Consider the following 21,468-nt stretch of genomic DNA (forward strand, 5'->3'; position numbering starts at 1 on the left):
GTGCGGCCCACCCGGAAGCGGGCCGGCGAGCGGAAAGGTCGCAGAGTTGGGCTTTCCACCTCCCACCCGGCCTGAGCGTGCACCCCCAGGGGCTTATCTCCGCCTTTTGTATTCCGCCCTGCAGTCCTGGGTCCGGGTCCCGGGAGAAAACTCAAGTAGGCAAGTGATCCCGGCCCTGCTTGTTTTGTCTTACAAGAATAACGTATTGTTCCCGCAGCCACCCAAGTTTTCTAGTCGAGGAAGGTTGAAGTAGGGTTGGTCAGTTTCCCCAAACCCCGGCAGAGGCTCTGAAGAATTCGATCGTGTTTTCCTGGTCTTAACCCCACCGCCCTCGTTGACCACTAAAATAGAGCCCTGGGACCTGACCGTTCCAGCTTTGGCTCACCTTGACACTTCATCCTTAGTGAAGCAACTTGGCCTTTGACAGCGTTCTTGTCTTGCAATGCGTTTACGCCCACCCGGCAGCTTAGGGAGAGGTTTATTTGTACCTTAAAAATCGCAGTAGTTCAGTCCACAGTTTTTTTTAAATAATGAATTTGCCTTTGACTATACTCTACTCCAGAGGTTTGACTTGAAGGTTTGATGAATGTTTTAGTTTAGTGAGATACTTTGCTTCCTTTCTGGGAATTTTAAGTGTTAAGGAAATCGAAGGAGGTGGACATTTTGAAGTGATTGCAAACCGATTTTATGTAGAAGCTAAATCTGTACTCTGGATTGTTTTTAAGAGGACAAAGACATATTTCTGAATGTGCAGTGGATTGCCCTTTATTAGTCAATAAATGGTATTTGGGGCTTAAACCTCCAGTTTAAAATTGCTTATAGTTGTATTTTTAAAGGAACTAATACTCATTTTCTTAAAGAAAGCTTATGAATATTAATTCCAACTGATAACCAATTTTGTTCTAGGCAACACAGCAGTTCGACCATGGCAGTCTGCACGATGGAACATTTCTTCAGCTAAATAGATATTTCAAAATTGATTGTCCTTGATTTTTGCAAAACATTTTAGTCTAGAATTTCACAAAAAAAAATTTCATATAGAATTTTTCTTTTAAATTTTTACAAAGACTGGTGTTTGGTCAAAATTCATGCTGAGCATTCAATGGTGTCTGGAAATTGGGCATAACATTTGATTGAATTGAACCATTCAGCCAAACAATGGCTTTGTAAAGCTTGAGATGTTCGCAGTTTTGTTTTATAAGTGTTGAGAAAAACTGGGGGGGGGGGGGTTTGTTTGTTGTTTTACTTTTTAAAAATGAAAATATATCTTGGCAGGGGAACCAGCATATCTTACGAAATAGAGATCAAACACATCCCACAGTTATTAATAAATGACATTCCTGGGACCAGCAGTTAGCGTAATGGCTATATCACTGAACTCCCATGTAGTCGATTGCAGTTCGAATCCCAGACCCGGTGGCTTAAACTCACACGGGGCATGTGTGTGCACGTACATGGTGCGTGCCCAAGATCCCACGGGGAGAATGGAGGAGAAGGGATTGCGGCCGGGCCATCCACCCTGGGGGGTGATTTCTCTTTCTGTCTCTCTCTCTGTCTTTCTGGTGAGCGCACACGCTTTATAGCCACAACCTCTCCAAATAAATATATAAATAAATAAATGACATTCCTTTCAAGTGAGGTTTAGCTACATTCTTAAATTATGTCTTCTGGCCTTTAAAGGTTACAAATTTCTAACTTAAAACACAGGTTTTGGTAAGGAATCCCTTTGCTACCACCACCACCACCACCCTCCCCCTCCACCAGGAAAAGATTCTGGATTCAGTTCTGCATCTGCAAATACAGGTTTCTAGTGGCAGTGGCTTACTGTCTTTTCACTTTCTTAAGTTAATGGATAATTGTTAAATAATTAAATGAATAATCTTTAGTAGGGATTTGGAAGTATCTGGGTTTATATTCTTTGGTTTGGAGTCAGAAGGTACAATTCAGGTAACATAAAAGAAAGATGTTTTTTCTTGCCACTAGGTGTCAGCATTAATTTAATTTATGATTTTTTTTGGGGGGGTGGTCAAAATAACAGTCAAGAGACAGTGTTTGGTAGGTGTATTACCTGTCTTTTAAATTTAAGTGTCCATTTACACCTAAAGAATTGTTTGCCCAAAAAAATCAAGGGACTCACGATATGCTACCATGTGGTACATAAATGATATAGTTCCTTTCATTGTATTTTTTTTTTTTTAGTGGAGGAATTAAGGCAGGCAATGCTTCAGAGGGAGTAATATTTATTTTGTTGTTGTTGTTGAGGTCTTTGCTATAGGGCGTATGTGCTTGCCAGAAAGACAGAGACAGAGACAGAGACAGACAGAAAGTGAGAAATCACCCTCCAGGAGGGATGGCCACGCTGCAATCCTTTCTCTTCCATTCTCCTCTCGGGATCTCAGGCACGCACACACATGCGCCCGACATGAGTTTAAGCCACCAGGTCCAGGACTACATGGGAGTTCAGCGATATAGCCATTACGCCAACTGCTGGTCCCAGGAGTAATATTTATTAAGGACAGAATTAGTTTCCATAAAGCTAAATGTCATCTGTTTAGTGGCTGATGAACTAGTTTGTATACTGTTCAGGTGTTTGAATTTTGTTTTGTTTCTTCACCCCAGTTTACTTAAGTTCCTTATTAGGACCTTAATCATAAATTATTAGTTCTTAACAGGAAAAAATAGACAATCCAAGTACTTATTACTCCCTATTTTCCTGTTTTTGTTTTTTTTTTAAGAGAAATATTTTGATATAGGGTGTGCGCCCTCGCAGGGGAGACAGACAGACAGAAAGTGAGAAATCACCTACCCCACCCCCTGAGGAATGGCCGACACCGCAATCCCCTCTCCTTCATTCTTTGGGATATTGGGCATGCACACAAGCCTGGTGTGAGTTTGGGGTCAGGGACTCAAACCTCAGTTGACTGTGTGAGAGTCCAGCAACACAACTATTACACCATCTGCTGGTCCATACTCCCTATTTAATTTAAAAGATTTAAGCTAAGTTGAAGCTGCTACAGTAACAATCGTTTTCTGGTTTTCCTTGCAGTTTAACTAGTTGTAGTCTTGCTTCCTGTTTCCTTGAACAATTGAAATTTGACTCCCAGTTCAGTGACTTCTAAGGGGCTGCCTGAAGTCTTTGTCAAATTGAAATTTTTTCCCTTGCCATTGACTCTTTTTTTTTTTTTTTTAAGAATTATTTGTTGGGGCTGGCAGATGGCATGGTGGCTAAGGGTGCCGAACTCCCACATAGCCGACTGTGGTTCAAGTCCCAGACCTGGTGGCTTGCTTTCTCACTTTCCCTCTCTTTCTTTCTCTCACTCTGTCCCCCTCTGGTCAAATTTAAATAAATAAACAAATAAATAAAGTGAAATCATTTTTTTAAAGATATTTATTTATTTAATTTTAGTATTCATTCATTTTAATTTGATGGGGGGGAGTGGCAATGAAAAAGCAAGCCACCAACTCCAGGACTTTATCCATGGTTGGCTTTGTGGGAGTGTCCAACACCTTCCACCATGCCACTTGCTGGCCCCGCCAATGACTCTATTCCAAACATGTGTCCAGAGTCTAGGTACCCTGGTTACTAGACTAGAAATATGAAATAGTTCTTTATATATTTAACTCCTCTAATGTATTTCAAATTATTTGGCCTAGCGTGATTTTTGAAATGATAAAACATGTACATTGAGTTGCTTTTCTAGTAAGACAAATCTGTTCTGATGCAGCATGAGTGTCGCCTGGGCCCCCTTCACAAGTACGTGAGAGATTTTGAAATAAGTGGCAAAGGTTAAGAAGTGAGATCATACCTTTAGGGAGCAAATCAAAGCTAACTTTGGACCTGTAACTTTGGCCTCTGAGCACAGTGTTCTTACCTACTGAAGAATAACTATGAGGGAGTTTTGAAAGGTGCTTTGGATAGACACTCAAATATTTTCTTCTTGTTCAAGTAAAGCTCATAAATTCAGTGGACTCCTGTTTGTGGTTCAGAACATGAATTTGACTAAAGGTTAAGGTGAGAGTTCTTGCTATTTGGAATGAAATTTTCAAGTCACCAACCACATACTTACGTACATGCTTTTATTCCATGATGGTTCTCTAAGGTATATATTGATAGCTGTAAAATCTGTATTACCTATTTATAGTTCTTTTTGCATCTTTTCTTCAAATATGTGAGAATGTTTTAGATGTAGAGTGAGTCGATTGGTAGGAATAGAAAGAAATTGCAGGGTCCTGCAGGTGGCATAGTGATTAAGATGCTGGACTCCCACCTGGCTGACTGCAGTTTGAGTCCCAGACCTGGCAGGGGACCTGGAGGTTTGAAAAATCACACCACACATGTGTGCTTGCATTCCCAAAATCCCAGGAGGAGAATGGAGGAGAAAGGATTGTAGCGTGGGGGAGGTGGTTTCTCACCTTCCCTCTCAGTGTGTCTCTCTCTCTCTGGTGAGCGTTCACACCCTATGGCAAAAACCTAAAATAAAAAGAAGAAAGCTAAAAAAAAATAAAAGAAGAAAGATATTGTTCGTTTTTCTTGTTTCCAAGTAGGCAAGCTTCTGGTCTCTCTATACATGAGGAGTTCCTTTCTGTTATTTTAATTTGAGCAAAGAAGGGCAGAGAGAGAAAGCAAGCTGCCAGGGCCAGGATTTGACCTGCAGTTAGCCATGTGGGAGTCCATCGCCCTTAACCACCATGCCACCTGCCATCCTCCCTTTATTCCTTATTTTTTTTTTTTTTGAGAGGTTTTCGCTATAGGGCACGTGCGCTCGCCAGACAGAGAGAGAGACATAGAGACAGAAAGCGAGCAATCACCCCCCGGGGGGATGGTCACACCGCAATCCCTTCTCCTCCATTCTCCTCTCGGGATCTTGGGCACGCACGCACACGCGCCCGGCGTGAGTTCTAAGCCACCGGGTCCGGGACATGAACCACAGTCAACTATGTGGGAGTCCAGCGACATAGCCATTACACTAACTGCTGTTTCCCCTTTATACTCTTCAGTTATCAACAACCCCGAAAGTTTTTTGGCCCACCAAAGTGGTAGCACAGTGCTCTGAGATGCTAAGGTTCCATGGGAGAGTCCCAGGTTTGCATTCCAGGGTCTCCCTGTCCATACTGAGCACAAATACATGTCGATGATCCTTGAGTGATTAGGGCTGGAGGTGGATCGTAGTATAGGATCCATTGGGGATATGTGTATGTCTCTCTTTCATAAGAGAAATTTTAAAAATAAACTACCCCCAAAACTTACTTTAGAAAACTCTAGAAAACACAAGGATATACAGCATCTATTCCATTAGCTGTCAGACAATAATGTCGTCTGTTTGCTTCTGAAAAACTCCCCTGAATACTTACAAAAAAGTGAATAAGAAGGATAAATAACTTATTAGCTTTATGAGAATGGTCTGACTTTACAGACCCCCCTTAAGTACAGGTAAGAAATTACTGCTGCTTTTTGTGGGATATTTATTCTTCCTGATAATTCTGATCTCAGGAAGTAAAGGGATTCTAGACCTACACACAGCATGTTCATCAAGACAGAACATACACACCTTCCTTGAGTTCACTTAACACAATATCATGATAATGAATGCAAAGAGTAAATCTTAGAGTGTTAAGGTAATCGAGAGGATTTAATCAGGAAAGGATTCCTTAAGACAATGAATTTTTTTGGTAAGAATTACTTTATATAACCTTATTTATTTATTTATTTTATCTCTCCCTCTCTGGTCAAATTTAAATAAATAAATGAAGTCAAATAAAATCTTTTTAAAAATAACATATTTACTTTATTGTTCATTTATTTATTTTCCTATAGGGCATGCGTGCTCACCATAGAGCAACAGAGAGAGAGAGAGAGAGAGAGAGAGAGAGAAAATGAGAAAGCAAGTTACCAGGTCTGGGATTCAAACCACTGTTGGCCATGTGGTAGTCCAGCACACCAACCACTATGCCACCTGCTGGCCCCTGAATGTGTAAGTTTTAAATGTTCTAAATTAGTGGTCACCTTTTCCCCTACCCCTCACCCTAACTTTTTAATTTTACATACCAATTAAATTTAAGATACTATTTTTGGAGACTTTCCAGCATTGGCAACTTTGGGTGAGGGAAGCAAGAAGGAATATTTTAAAAACAAATCAACATCTATTTCTTATCATTATCTTGCCATCATTTCATAAAAGAGACTAGATGTATCTGCATATTCTGGTAAACTGAGTAGAATAGATTCTTTATGAAGAAGGTACTAGATTAAAGGGATGGCCTGTGGTGCAGTGTGTGGTGTGCCAGGCTGCCGTGTGGGAAGCCACATGGTGGACCAAGGGTTTGAATCTCCCATTGACGTAAAAACATGCCAAATATGAGTGCCCCAAATCCTGAGGAGCTGGGGAAAGGGTAGAGTGGCGTGATAAGACCCTGTTGAGGTGTGCTTCTTCCTCTCTCCCCCTCCTCCCACCCTTCCTTTCTCTTCCTCCCTCCTGAGTGCACATGTGCTTTTTTTTTTTTTTTTTTTTTCCCCTGGGTTCCCATTTTTTTTTTTTTTTTTTTTTTTTTTTTCTTTTTGGTTGAGATTTTCCCTATAGGGCGCGTGCGCTTGCCGGACAGAAAGAGAGAGACATAGAGACAGAAAGCGAGAAATCACCCCCCAGGGAGAATGCTCATGCCACAATCCCTTCTCCTCCATTCTCCTCTTGGGATCTTGGGCACGCACACACACGCGCCCAGCATGAGATTTAAGCTACCGGGTCCGGGACGCAAACTGCGGTCGACTACGTGGAGTCCAGTGACATAGCCATTATGCTAACTGCTGGTTCCCAGTGCTGTATTTTTTTAATGACCTGTGCATATAAATTTAGTTTCATGACTTTAGAGACTAGAAGCAAAAGATAGCCTTTGATAGCAGTTTCTCCTTACCAACTACTTCTGTCATCTTGCACTAAAGACTGATTGAAACTCATGTCAGGCTGTTTAGTTTCCCAAGTATCAGGCCTCTTCAAGTACATGCTTTTTCAGATTTTGCTTTCCCTATCCTAGAAAATATCTGTACCTTCAGCATATACTTAACTGTTAGTACCTCAGTATAGCCAGCTATAATTCTTATTTTTTCTCTGGACTTTACTCAGGTAGAATTTCTAAGTCCCACTGCATCATTTTTATACTTAATGTTTTTTTGTTTTTGTTTTTGTTTTTTTTGCTATAGGGCGCGTGCGCTCGCCAGACAGAGAGAGACATAGAGACAGAAAGCGAGAAATCACCCCCCCAGGGGGGATGGTCACACCGCAGTCCCTTCTCTCGGGATCTTGGGCACGCACGCACACGTGCCCAGTGTGAGTTTTAAGCCACCGGGTCCAGGACTCGAACCTCGGTCGACTACGTGGGAGTCCGGTGACATAGCCATTATGCTATCTGCTGGTTCCCAAACATAGCACCTCTCCCATGTGGGTCCAGTTGCATTAGCACTGTACCACCGCTTGGGCTTATACTTAATGTTGAAACTATCTTTCATCATGAATCCCCATTGTCTTAGATAATTTATGATATAAGCACCCAGTATTTGTTTAATTAAAGGGGTAGTTTTTAAAACATCTCACTGCTCTGAGAAAACAATAGAAAAGATAATGTCATTGTGAAGTAAGAGTGTTTTGTAGCCCACTGGATCTTGGGAACTTGAGCACATGCCAAGTTGTTTCAGGCTGACTGGACTGGGGATTCAAACCACGGTCACTATGTGGGATTCAGCTTCTCAAGACCTATGCATTATTGCTATGCCAAGGAGCTGTCCCTAAGACTGGATTCTTAATTTCACTTTTGCCACTGAATAGCTGGATGATTTTGGATAAGTCACATGATTTCTTAAGGCCTTGGTTTCTCTCTGTGAAAAGATAGGACGGGTTCTGGTATCTTTAGGTTCCTTTCAATTCAAGGGTGAAAAACTAAGCAGCCTGATCTTTAATAACTCTAAAAAAAATAGAATTCTCAACACATTTGAGAGAACTGTAGAGCACTAGATGAATACATTTTAATATTGGGTTCCATAAGCAAGCTACTCTTACTGGTAGGAGCATATGTTCTGAGACTCCCAGTGGATGCCAGATGCCTGAAACCATGGTAGTACCAAACCCTAAACAGACTATGTTTGTTTGTTTTTGTTTTGTTTTTGAGAGGTTTTTTTTTTTTTTTTTTTTTTTTTTTTTTTTTTTTTTTTATGGGTGTATGCTTTACACGAAAGACAGAGAGAGACAGAGAGATAGAAGGTGAGAAATCATCCCCCAAGGGGGATGGCCATGTCACAATCCCTCCTCCTCCATTCTCCTCTCAGGATTTTGGGCACGCACGCACATGTGCCTGGCATGAGTTTAAGTCACCAGGTCTAGGTGACATAGTCAATACACTAACTGCTGGTCCCCAGACTATATTTTTTTAAATACATAAATGTGTGTGAAAAAGTAATTTATAAATTAAGCAAAGTAAAAGATTAATAAAAATAATAATCAAATAGAATAGTCATAGCAATATACTATAATAAAAGTTATATGAACATAGTCTCAGAATACCTTATACTATTATTCAGTACCATGGGTAACTGAAACTTGGAGTGAGACTGGGGATAAGGAGTAATTATGTATAATATTTTCTTGGTTCTCAGACATAGCTTAATATTTTAACATTTTCAAAATCAGAATGCATCTTGATCAATTTATATATTTTTTATATGGCAGTGCTTTTTTTTCCCTAGTAGAACCTTTATTAAATTGATAACATCTACAATATCTTAAAATTGGAAGTTCAGCATACCATGTTTCAAGGCATCTAAGGGAAAAAGTGCCAATTGTAAAACATCATATATTGTAAGTCTATTCCACTGTCAAATGTTTTATAAAGTATACATTTTCGAATCGAGTAAGACTTGTTATTTAAAAGATTAGAATTGGGACCAGCAGATGGCGTGGTGGCTACGTCGCTGAACTTCCATGTAGTAGACCGTGGTTCAAGTCTCAGACCCGGTGGCTTAACCTCATACCAGGTGCATTTGCATTCGTGCCCAAGATCCCAAGAGGAAAATGGAGGAGAAGGGATTGCGGTGTGGCCATCCCCCCTGGAGGGTAATTTCTTGATTTCTGTCTCTCTGTCTTTCTGGTGAGCACACACGCCCTGTTGCAAAAAATTCCCCCCCCCAAAAAAATAATAATAAAAGATTGGAACTAACAGGAAAATAGATTTCACAAATTTATAGCATATGTCTTACATTATAAGAAGGACTGTGGTACACTTGGTGCATGTGCATCCGTGCCCAAAATCCTGAAAGGGGAACAGAGGAGGGAGGGCTTTGATATGCCCATCCCACCTGGGGGTGATTTCTTGCTTTCTGTCTCTCTGATGAGTGCATGTGCCCTATAGCAAAAATCTCTCTCTACAAAAAAAAAAAAAAAAGAAAAAGAAAGGAGGGCCGTCTTGGCACAACAAATCTAAAAAGATTTCTAAACTATTTCAAGTGAAGGAAAATTTTTATTACTAATAGCTTAAGTTAGGAACCGAGAGACCAGCAGATGGCTTAATGGTTACATCCTGGACTTCCACATACTTGACCACGGTTGAAGTCTTGGACCTGGCAGCTTAAAGCTCACACCCAGCACGTGTGTAGGCATGCCCAAGATCCTGAGAGGAGAATGGAAGAGACGGGATTCTGTTGTGTCCATTCCCCAGAGGTTGGAGGGGGGTCGGGGGGTGAATTTCTCACTTTCTAGCTCTCTCTCTGTCTCTCCATCAAGTCACACACACTATAGCAAAAAATCTCTCAAAGAAAAGAAAAAGGATAAACGAGCTATCTTAAATCCTTAATTAACAAACCAAGAAAAAAACACATCTGTCTTCTTGTATTAGAATGTCAAGTAACAGAGAAATCAATGTTCAATATCTGTTTTAGTTATTTTATTAGTTCTTTTTTGTTTTTACAATGTATATATTATTTTACTCTTTCAGAGACTTAATAGTTTTTCACGTAGTTATCTTTGTATATTATGCTGCAGAATTTTATCTTGCCATCTTGGGTATATTGCCAAATTGCTAGAATTTGGGGGGGGGGGGTAAGGTTTTCGCCATAAAGTGCATGACAGAGAGAGGGAAAGTGAGAAATCACTTCTCGGGGGGATGGCCACTCTAAAATTCCTTCTCCTCCATTCTCCTCTTGGGATTTTGGGCACACACGCACATGTGTCAGGCATGACTCTCAAGCCTCCAGTCCAGGACTCAAGCCACAGTTGGCCATGTTGGAAGCCAGTGCCTTAATCACCATGCTGCAATTATTAAAATACTCCTAAATTTATTTTATTTATCTTTCGGGTGGGGTTTTCTGTAGGGTGCACATGCTCACTGGAGACACAGAAAGACAGAAAGGGAGAAACCAGCCCCCCTAGGGGGATGGCCACACTACAGTCTCTTCTCCATTCTCCTCTCAAGATTTTGGGCATGCATGCACACGCACCTGGCATGAATTTTAAGCTGCTGGGCCCAGGACTCAAACCATGGTTGACCATGTGGGAGTCCAATGACATAACCATTATGCCATCTGCTGGTCCCCAAAGTACTCCTAAATTTAGAGCTATACTTCAAAGGAGATCATTTTGATATCGTCAGCAGTTATTAAATTGCTTACTTTGGGGAAATTTTGTACATTTCTGTTTTCTAGAGGTCACTGCTTCTTTCTGAATCCTAAACAGAAGATGTATGATCTTTCTTATATTTTGTATGTGTGTGCTATTAGTCTTATTGAACAATCATAAAAGGAAGAGTACTGTTCTTTCTTACAGTATTGGCTAATGCTTTAAATCTTTTTGATATTGGCTTTTGTGATGCTATTCTAATTTGTCTTTATGACCTATTTTCTGGGGTCTCTTACTAGCTTTTAACTGTAAATGTCAGTTTTGGCTTTATTTATAAGTCTTTGTTTTCTTCTTTTTTTATTATTTTATTAATTTCATTTATTCATTCATTCATTTATTTTAATTTGACCAGAGAGACACAGAAAGAGAGAGAGAGGAAAGTGAGAAAGCAAGCCACCAGGTCCGGGACTCAAACCATGGTCGGCCATGTGGGAATGTCCAGCGCCTTAACCACCACGCCACTTGCCAGTCCCAATAAGTCTTTATTTTCTTATCTTTCACTTACTCATTTAGAGTTCATGTACATGAATTTTAGTTAACTCCAGAGACATTTCTGGAGCCATATCTTTTTATGAATTATCTAATCTTACAGTGCTTGCATAAAATCATCACCTAAATTCTCAGTACCAGATCTTTTGAAAGCTAGGTAAAAAGATTATTTTAGCTACTTTCTGTTATCATCCAATTTACCTGTTCAAAACGTGGGAAATGTTATTTCTTTCAGCTTTGCCACATATCTGATCTATGTGCAGAAGTAATTTGCTTGCTAATGGTCAGACTTTGCCTTTGCCCAGTATACACTACTAACTCTACCTTGGTCTACTTGCTACCCTTCAAAGCCCAACTCAAATTGTTTGTGATGTTAACTCTTCCTCAGTCAACCTTATCTGGTTATTATTTTATGTTCTCATCACCCAGTCAGTATTTAGATGCTCATACTAGTTAGCACTCATATTCAGTTTATTTTTCAGGTTATTGAAATACATCTAAACCCTAGAAATTGGTTAGATTAAGTAAAACTTTAGTATACTGAAATAATTTAGGCTGTATCTTAAAAATTGTTGAAGTAGTAATTGACTTTCGTTTTTATAATCAGCTATCCATTTCATAATTTAAAACCTCAAGTTTTTTGTTGTTAAGAGGTTTTTGCCTTTGGACTTGTATGCTCACTGGAGAAACAGAAGTGGAACTGAAAAGTCACCCCCCAGGGGAGTGGCCACACTGCAATCTCTCCTCCTTCACACCACCATCTCTTCTCCTCCACTCTCTTCCCAGGATTTTGGGCATACACACATATGTGCCCCGGGTGATTTTGAAGCTACCAAATCCAGGACTTGAACTGCAGTCAGCCGTGTGGGAGTCCAGCAATGTAACTAGCCACTGCACCATATGCTGGCCCCAAACCTCAAGTAGTTTTAACAACAAAAGACAGTTTTATAATCTTTGTTTTCATTCTGCAAAGACAGTTTTCAAGTCTTCTGGCTGAAATATTTTCTTTTGAAAATATTTACTATTGACTATCTGCTGTGAAAGATGAGAATTTAGCCCTCAATCCTTCTCATTTCACACATACAGACACACTTTTTTTTCTTTCTTCATCCACATAACAAAGTTAATTTTTTCTCACATTAAGTTCAGTACGGGTGTTTTTGGCAGTATACCTATCAGAATTGGGGCACTGGTTTTCACATGGTCCACAGACTCCAGAAGGGTTCCCAGATCCCTTCAGGGAATATTTTCATTACGTACTAAGATGCTATTGTATTTTATGTTTTTCACCCTCATTCTTTCACAGGTTTATAGTGGAATTTTCTAGTGGCTATGTGATTGATCATCACAGTGATAGCTTGTTGAACGTGTATTTGGCTTCTGCTTTTTCCTAGAACCTTCTAAAATAAAACTGCCTCAATAGATTGTATGTAGAAGCAGCTGTGAAGATTTACTTGTGTTCTGTCAAACCACATATTAAGGAGCTTCACAAAAATGTAGAGCTCTAAATATAGTTTGTTTTGAAAAAAATTACTTTTCATTTAAAATCATTATATATGTTACTGTGTGTTTGGTTTGATTTTTAGTAGACCCTGAATAAATTAACTGGTTTTGTTTAATTAGAAATAGATTCTGTTATATTTTAAAATACCATCTACTAGATATTTAGTATCACTACTTAAAATTTGTTATGAAATTGAAAAGAACAGTTTTCTTTAATACTTATTTAAATTATTTATTTAACTTTATTTATTCATTCATTCATTTTTTATTTATTTTAATTTGAGAGAGACACACACACAGAGAAGGTGAGAAAGCAAGCCACCAGGTCCAGGATTTGAACCGTGGTCAGCTGTGTGGGAGCATCCAGCGCCTTAACCACCATGCCATCACTGATCCCTTTTTAATACTTTTTATTTGGCATGCTATGTTTTAGGAAGCTTCTGGTATTTAATGTTATACTGTTAGAGACTCATAAGCTTCAACTCAGTTTGCCAGAAGTTTGTTTCCCAAATTCTCAAGAGAAAACAAACTTTTATTGAGAGTTTCATCAGCGTTTCAACAAATATTTGTCAGTCATTTTATGGTCGGGTGCTATGAGAAATGGAAAGAAGAAAGCTCCTGCCTGATTGACTTGGCCTTAGTATAGATTTATCCCCATGTCTTAAACTTTCAGCATCTTCTCATGTAGAGTGAGTCATTGCAAAATCTTCAGGGATCAAAAAACAAATTGATTTTATGTGCTAGATTAAATTAAGGTAGCAAAGATGCTACATTATCTCAAAAATTTAACAATAAAGTATACGAAGCAAAGTTTTCAAATTAGTATTAAGATAAAATTTGTTTAACTGATGTAATTTTATGTACCACTTCAGAATTTACCAAGGCATCCAAGCCTATTGTTTCATCTAATCATAATGTTACCCTTTTCAGTTAGATTCTATCTGTTATTTAAATAATGTGGCTGATTTAAGCATTCAAATAATAGCTGACTTGCACAAGAATGCATATAGATTGAGCTCAAATTTAGGTGTTCTGTTTCTGATCCTATGCTTTCAGTGTAATTAAAACTTTTTTTCTTTCTTTTTAGTGTTTTTGTTTGTTTTTTAATTTTTTCCCCCATAAGGGTACATGCATTCAACACAGAGAAAAGGGAAGTGAGAGACCACCCCCTGGGGTATGGCCACACTGCAATCCCTTCTCCATTCCGGTGAGATTTTGGGCATGCCAGCAACATGCCTTTCAGGCTGCCTGGTCCAGGACTCAAACCATGGAGTCAGCTATGTGGGGTCCAGTCCTTAACCACCATGCCAACTGCTGGCCCAAAACACAATATTTCTTTCTTTCTTTTTTTTTTAAAGAATTATTTTTGTTTAACTGTATATATTTATTTATTTTAATTTGATGGGGGGGAGGGGAGAGGGGGAAAGAGGGAGGAAAAGTGAGAAAGCAAGCTACCAGGTCCAGGACTCAAACCATGGAGTCAGCTATGTGGGGACCAGTCCTTAACCACCATGCCAACTGCTGGCCCAAAACACAATATTTCTTTCTTTCTTTTTTTTTTAAAGAGAGATTTTTGCTATAGGACATGTGTTCTTTTAGGCACGCACAAAAGCGAAAAATCACCTGCCATTGGGGATTGCCACACCATAATCCCTTCTCATCCACTCTCCTCTTGGAATTTTAGGCACGCACATAAACATGCCCAGCATGAGTTTCAAGCCACCAGGTCCAGGGCCCAAACCCTGGTTGACCATATGGAATTCCAGTGATGTAACCATTGCGCCGTCTTCTGGTCCCAACACAATATTTCTTAAGACTTTAAAGTGGTTGACATTCTGCTACACTTCAAGATAGTACAAAGGCCTTGACCATGATAAACTTCTTTTTTGAGAGAGAGATATTTTCTATAGGGCGTGTGCGCTTGCCAGAAAGACAGAGAAAGACAGATAGACAGAAAGCTAGAAATCACTCCCTGGGATAGATGGCCACGCCTCAGTCCCTTCTCCTCCAGTCTCCTCTCGGGATCTTGGGCATGCATGCACACGCACCTGGTATGAGTTTAAGCCTCTGGGTCCGGGACTCAAACCACAGTCGACTACATGGGAGTCCAGCGACATAGCCATTACTCCAACTTCTGGTCCCTATTATAAACTTTTTTAGTTAACCCAAATCACTAGAAGAAGTATGTAAGTTCTCATTCTGGGTATAGATCATACAAACTTAGTAAACTGTTAGATTCAAATTTCTTTTTTTTTTTTTTAATAATTATTTTATTTAACTAACTTTCTTTCTTTCTTTCTTTTGATTTGACCAGAGAGGGGCAGAATGAGAAAAAGAGAGAGAAAGTAAGAAAGCAAGCCTCCAGGTTTAGGACTCAGGTCATGTGGGAGTCCAGTGCCCTTAACCACTGTGTCACCTGTCGGCCCCTGGATTCAAATTTCAATGGCTTGAATTTTTGGCTTGAATTTTTCTTGTTTTAAACTATTGAAACCCTTCGTGTATGTTTTTTTTTTTTTTTTTTTTTTGATCTCCAGGACAACAGTCTCTAACCAGAATAGTGGGATACAGTCAGAACATTGAGCAAACACCTGTAATAAAGGATTCTCCCTCGCCTACACCTAACAAGAATTTTTAAATGAGATTTTTGAGGGTTACATGGTATGAAGGATTTGCCCACAGATAATGGTTCCCTCCCCCCAAGAGTTTTTGCTATAGGGCACATGCACTCGCCAGAAAGACAAAAACAGACAGAAAGTGAGAAATCACCCCTCAGGGGCAATGGCCACGCCGCAATCCCTTCTTTTCCATTCTCCTCTCGGGATCTTGGGCATGCACCCACACAAGCCGGTGTGAGTTTAAGCCACCAGGTCAGGAACTCGAACTGCTGTTAACTACATGGGAGTCCAGCAACATAGATAACCATTATGCCAACTGCTGGTCCCAACAGATAATGATTTTAAAAATCATCATTAGTATTGGCACAGAGAATGTTCAGCTATCAGTTTTGAGTCTAAATTAATTGCTTATTATTAATTTGGTTGGTGGTTTTTCTTTCTTCCTGTAGGTATGTAAAAGAATGGATTTGGTGTGCCAGAGAATGTTGAATCAGGGATTTCTGAAAGTGGAGAGGTACCATAATCTATGTCAAAAACAAGTTAAAGCACAACTTCCAAGGTATGTTAGATTTGGCAATGGCAATAATTTATGATTAAGGCTTTTGTGTGTTTGTTGATTTACTTTTTTTTTATTTAAATCTCGGTTTGCATGTTGAATGGTTTTCATGTTTTTATAGCAAAGAGCAACACAGGTTACAAGTTATTTCTACTATGATATGCCCACTCACCATTCTGTTCAATATTTTACTAGAATTTCTAGCCAGGACAGTTAGGCAAGAAAATGAAACAAAATTCACCCAAGTAGGAAAACACTCGGGGCTCACTAGGTGTCATAGTGGTTAAGGCAGCTGTGTAGTTCAAGTCCCCAATTTGGCACCTTTAAAAACACTTAAGGTGGGACCAGCAGTTAGCGTAATGGGTATGTTGTTGGACTCCCATGTAGTTGACTGCGGTTCGCGTCCCGGACCCAGTGGCTTAAAACTCAAGCTGGGCACATGTGTGTGTGCCCAAGATCCCGAGAGGAGAATGGAGGAGAAGGAATTGCGGCCTGGCCATCCCCCCTGGGGCGTGATTTCTCACTTTCTGTCTTTCTGTCTCTGTCTGTCTGGCGAGCACACGCGCCCTATAGCAAAAAGCTCTCCAAAAAAAAAAAGCCACTTCAGGTGTGTGTGCATGCATGCTCAAAATCCCCAGAGAAGAGTAGAGGAGAAGGGGTTGCAGTGTGGATGTGGTCATCTCCCCTGCAGGACAGGGGGAGGCTTCTCACTTTCTCTCTTTCTCTCACCCTCTGTCTTTCTCTGGTAAGTGCACACCCTATGACAAATTTAAAAAATATAGAAGTAAAACACTGTTCACAGGTGACATGATCTTGTATGTAAGGAATACACTGGTTATTAGAGCTAATAAATTAGCTCAACAAGGATATAGCGAATGAGATCAGTATACAGACATCAGTTGTATTTCTATAGACTCTCAATAAGCAATCTGAAAGTGAAATTTAAAAAACAACATTGGCATATTGGTTAAAGTGGCTGGATCCCATGTGACAGAATACAAGATTCAAGTTCTATACTCAGCAGCTTGAAAAACAGGGACCAGCAGGTGGCATGATGGTTACGTCACTGGACACCCACATAGTCAACCAGTTTGAGTCCTGGACTTGTGTGCTTAAAACTCATACCAGGCACAGGACCAGCAGTTGGCGTAATGGCTATGTTGCTGGACTCCCACGTAGTCAACCGCGGTTTGAGTCCCGGACCCAGTGACTTAAACTCACGCCCCGGACCCAGTGACTTAAACTCAACGCCAGGTGCGTGTGCGTGCATGCCCAAGATCCCGTGAGGAGAATGGAAGAGAAGGGATTGCGGCGTGGCCATCCTTCCTGGGGGGTGATTTCTCACTTTCTATTTCTGTTTCTCTCTGGCAAGTGCACATGCCCTGTAGCAAAAACCTCTCCATTTAAAAAAAAAAAAAATCATACCAGGCACAACGCATGCATGCCCAAAATCCTGAAGGAGAGAATGGAGAAGGAGAAGGGATTGCGGTGTGATCATTCACCCTGGGGGTGTGTGTGTGTGCTTTCTTTTCTTTTCTTTTTTTTGGGGGGGGTGGTGGTGGGGGAGAGATTTTTGCTATAGGGTGCATGTGCTCGCCAGACAGACAGAGAGAAAGCAAAAAATCACCCCCCCGGGGGGATGGCTATGCCACAATCCCTTTTCCTCTATTCTCCCCTCGGGATCTTGGGCACGCATGCACATGCACCTGGCATGAGTTTAAGCTGCTGGGTCTGGACTTGAGCCGCGGTCAACTACATGAGAGTCCAACGACATAGCCATTACACTAACTGCTGGTCCCTATTTCTGGAGGTGCTTTCTTACTCTCCCTCTCCCAACTCCCCATCTTTCTCTGGCAAGCACATGTGCCCTTTAACAAATTAAAAACCAAAAAGACCACTTCACTTATAGCAACATTAAAGAGTAAAATATTTAGTAAAAAAGAAAACAAAAGTACAAAATATGTATTCTGAAAAACTACAAAGCGCTGAAAGGAACTAAAAAAGACTTAAAAGACATTCTGTTTTCATCTATTGGATGACTTAATATTGTTAAGATAGCAGTATTCAACAAATTGATCCATACATATAATGCGATCCCTATCAAAATCTCAGCTTTCTTTTTTGCACAAATTGACAGGCTAAGTCTAAAATTCTTATGGAAATGCAAGAGCCTTGGAATAACCAAACCAATCTTGAAAAAGAACAATGTTTGGGAACCAGCAGTTAGCGTAATGGCTATGTCGCTGGACTCCCACGTAGTCGACTGCGGTTCACGTCCCGGACCCGGTGGCTTAAAACTCACGCCAGGCGCGTGTCCGTGCGTGCCCAAGATCCCGAGAGGAGAATGGAGGAGAAGGGATTGCGGCGTGACCATCCCCCCTGGGGGGTGATTTCTCGCTTTCTGTCTCTGTCTCTCTCTGTCTGTCTAGCGAGCGCACGCGCCCTACAGTGAAAATCTCTCAAAAAAAAAAAAAGAACAATGTTAGAGGACCAACGCTTCCAGATTTTAAAATTTGTTGCAAAGTGTTATTAATTAAAACACTGGGGCCAGCAAGTGACATGGTGGTTAAGGGTACTGGATTCCTACATGGCCAACTGTGGTTCAAGTCCCAGACCTAGCAGTTTGCTCGTTCGCTCGCTTTCTCTCTCCCTCTCATTATCTCATTCTTTCCCACTCTGGTCATATTAAAATAAATAAAGGTATATAAAATAATTCTAAAAGAAAATTACAGAGCTAGCATAAGGATAAATACACAAATAACCACGAAGTCAAATTGAGAGTCCAGAAAATAAACTCATGGTTTTATTCAATTGATTTTCAACAAGGATGCCAAGACAATTTAATAAGGGAAATAATATTGTTTTTAACAAATGATGCTAGGACAAGTGGGTATCTACATGTAAAAGTAGTTCTATTCCCCCCACCTCAACCCCCCCCCCTGCTTTTTAAGTTTGTTTATTTATTCAAAGTAGGTAGGGGTCAAGGAGAGAGGCAATTCATGCTGTGATCCAGCCCCAGACTCAGCACACCTGGCTTGCTCAAGGTCATCTTGGGACATAAACCCATGACTTTTCCCATGTGGGTCCAGTTTCATTATCACCACACCGCTACCTGGCCTCTAGACCCTATTTTTAACCCTGTACATAAAAATTAACTCAGATAGGGAACTAGCAGTTAGCATAATGGCTATGTTGCTGGACTCCCATGTATTCGACCGCGGTTCGCGTCCCGGACCCGGTGGCTTTAAACTCACGCTGGGCGCATGTGCGTGTGTGCCCAAGATCCCAGGAGGAGAATGGAGGAGAAGGGATTGCGCCGTGACCATCCCCCTGGGGGGTGATTTCTCGCTTTCTGTCTCTATGTCTCTCTGTCTGTCTGGCGAGCGCACGCGCCTTGTAGCGAAAACCTCTCCCCAAAAAAAAAAAATGAACTCAGATGAATCATAGGAGCCACGTGGTGGCATAGCACAGTGCTCTGCAATGCTGGGTCCACCTGAAAGGTACCAGGTTTGTGTTCTGGGACCTCCCTCTACATTGCCAGAACACATATAACTGGTGATCCAGTTAGCTGAGACTGGAGGTAGATGGTGATGTGTGGAACCCGTTGGGGGTTTGTGTGTGTATCTGTGAGTGTGCGTGTATCTGCGTGTGTGTATGTGTGTGTGTGTGCGCTTCACTCCTGGGACTGGAGGGAATGAGAGTGACTAATTGTTATAAGCTTTATGTTTTGGTAATTAAATGTTCTGAAACTAGGTAGTATAGTGGTGTGATAATTGTATAATCCTGAATATATTAAACGTCACTAAATTGTACACATCAGTGGATTTTATTATATGTGACTTATTTTTCAAAAGTATTGCAAAGTATACAGGAGCTCAATTTTATGGGTAAAAACACGTTCTCTTGCCTGTATGTTATGTAGTTCTCTCATTTACATAACGTACTAGTCGTTGGCAAAGATATTGGCATAGTAATTCATCCATCGTTACAGTTAAAGTATTTCCCAGTTGCTGATGTCTGAATTAACATGTCCAAGCACTGTTTCCTTAAGACATTGTGAAGGCATAACATTTTAGGTCACAGTACTGTTTTAATGGTTGTCTTTTTAAAAATTATTATAGGAGAGAGTCAGAAAGGAGAAACCATTCATTAGCTCGTCATGCAGATATCCTTGCTGCTGTTGAAACAAGGCTGTCACTATTAAATATGACCTTCATGAAGTATGTGGATTCCAACCTCTGTTGCTTCATCCCAGGAAAGGTAAAATAGAATTGCTTGCCTAGAATAACTGAATTGCATGGTATAAGCCTTGAATTATGGTCATCTGCCATATAATGACCTTTCAATCAGTAATACACTGCATACTCATTGGTGGTCCAAAAGAGTATAATGGAGCTGAAAAATCCCTTTCACCTGGTGACATAGCCATCATAAAGTCATAGCATAGTGAGTTACGTGTTCATGTAATGTTGGTGTAAACAGACCTGTGCTGCCATTCAGGTGAAAGTATAGTACATATAGTTATGTATAATACGTCAGAATTGAGGGGACCAGCAGGTGGCATTTTCTGTAGGTAAATCTTCTTTAGTGTCTCAGTTGGCCACTTCAACCTTTTTCCCCTTTCTCCCCTTTTCCCTTTTGTTTGCACTCTTTTGTCTGAAGATTTATCCTTCCCTGCTGCCTTTTTTGGCTTCGCCTCCACTTTTGCAGGAGGTTTAGCCTACAACCTCGCTGATCTCCTCTTGGGCTCTTCCTTGGTCGCCTCCCCGCTTCAGGCTGAGCTGACCTTCCTCTTGGGCATCTTGGCTGTGGACAGGGTGTGTGCTGGGCTCCTGATGAGGCAGCGGCGCACCTAGAGCCTTTGCGGAGTTGAGCGGATAAACCCTACTGCTCCTCCCCCCACCCGAGCTGCCGGGACTCACACTCCAACTCTAATTTGTGAGCCTTACCTGAGAAGCTTTTTGAAGCAGTATACATTATCCCTTATAGCTTCATAGTTTTTATTGCATATTTTATTGATAAGAATTTGAAATTTTAACTTCAAAGACAGCTTAATTGTTAACAAAAGTTGAATAGTTTGTGGCAGAGCTGATATGACCTGCAGAGATTAAAATATTTAACATCTGGCATTTACAGAAGTAGCCAATCTTTGTTCTAGTTGATAAGGATCATCACATGATTGGAATGGTGATGTTTACTGCCTAAGCAGATAATATTAAATCCAGTTGAGTCACGCTGTTTTTTGGAAACCATTTGTTGACTTTTCACTTCAAATTCTAGTGTCACAATAAAAGAACGAAATTTAAGTGGCCACAGTGGAGAACATTTTATTTTTCAATATTTAAGTACGTCCTTGTGAACATTTGCTCTCCACAGCTCTTGAGCTGAAGGCTTTACCTCACCTGCAATAGGACAGCAGTTGGGAAGGAATTGTGTGCCTAATTCTCCTTTATAATGTGGACATCAATCTGTCCCTTTCTCTTGTCGCAGCTATATTGTTTTCTTCTCTTTTGTTGTCATTGCATATCTTATATGCACATAGCACTTTCTGATTCTTAGAGGATTTTCATATACTCTATCTTCTTTATTTTTTAATCAAAGCCTTGTGTAGAAGATAGAACAAGTATTATTATCACTATTTCATAGATGT

At 40.5% G+C, this 21,468-nt stretch overlaps 1 protein-coding gene across 1 annotated transcript in view; it reads left to right on the forward strand.

Moving 5' to 3' along the window:
- The window catches only part of FBXO28 (F-box protein 28), a 38,116-nt gene that overhangs the window by 447 nt on the left and 16,201 nt on the right, over positions 1-21,468 (forward strand). The window contains exons 2-3 of the mRNA XM_014585645.2: positions 15,712-15,821; positions 19,940-20,078. Coding sequence (XP_014441131.1) covers positions 15,712-15,821; positions 19,940-20,078 — 249 coding nt within the window. The remainder of the gene's footprint in view (positions 1-15,711; positions 15,822-19,939; positions 20,079-21,468) is intronic.

Source organism: Tupaia chinensis, unplaced genomic scaffold (assembly GCF_000334495.1).
Source record: "Tupaia chinensis unplaced genomic scaffold, TupChi_1.0 Scaffold150175_2, whole genome shotgun sequence".
Taxonomy (NCBI): Eukaryota; Metazoa; Chordata; class Mammalia; order Scandentia; family Tupaiidae; genus Tupaia; species Tupaia belangeri.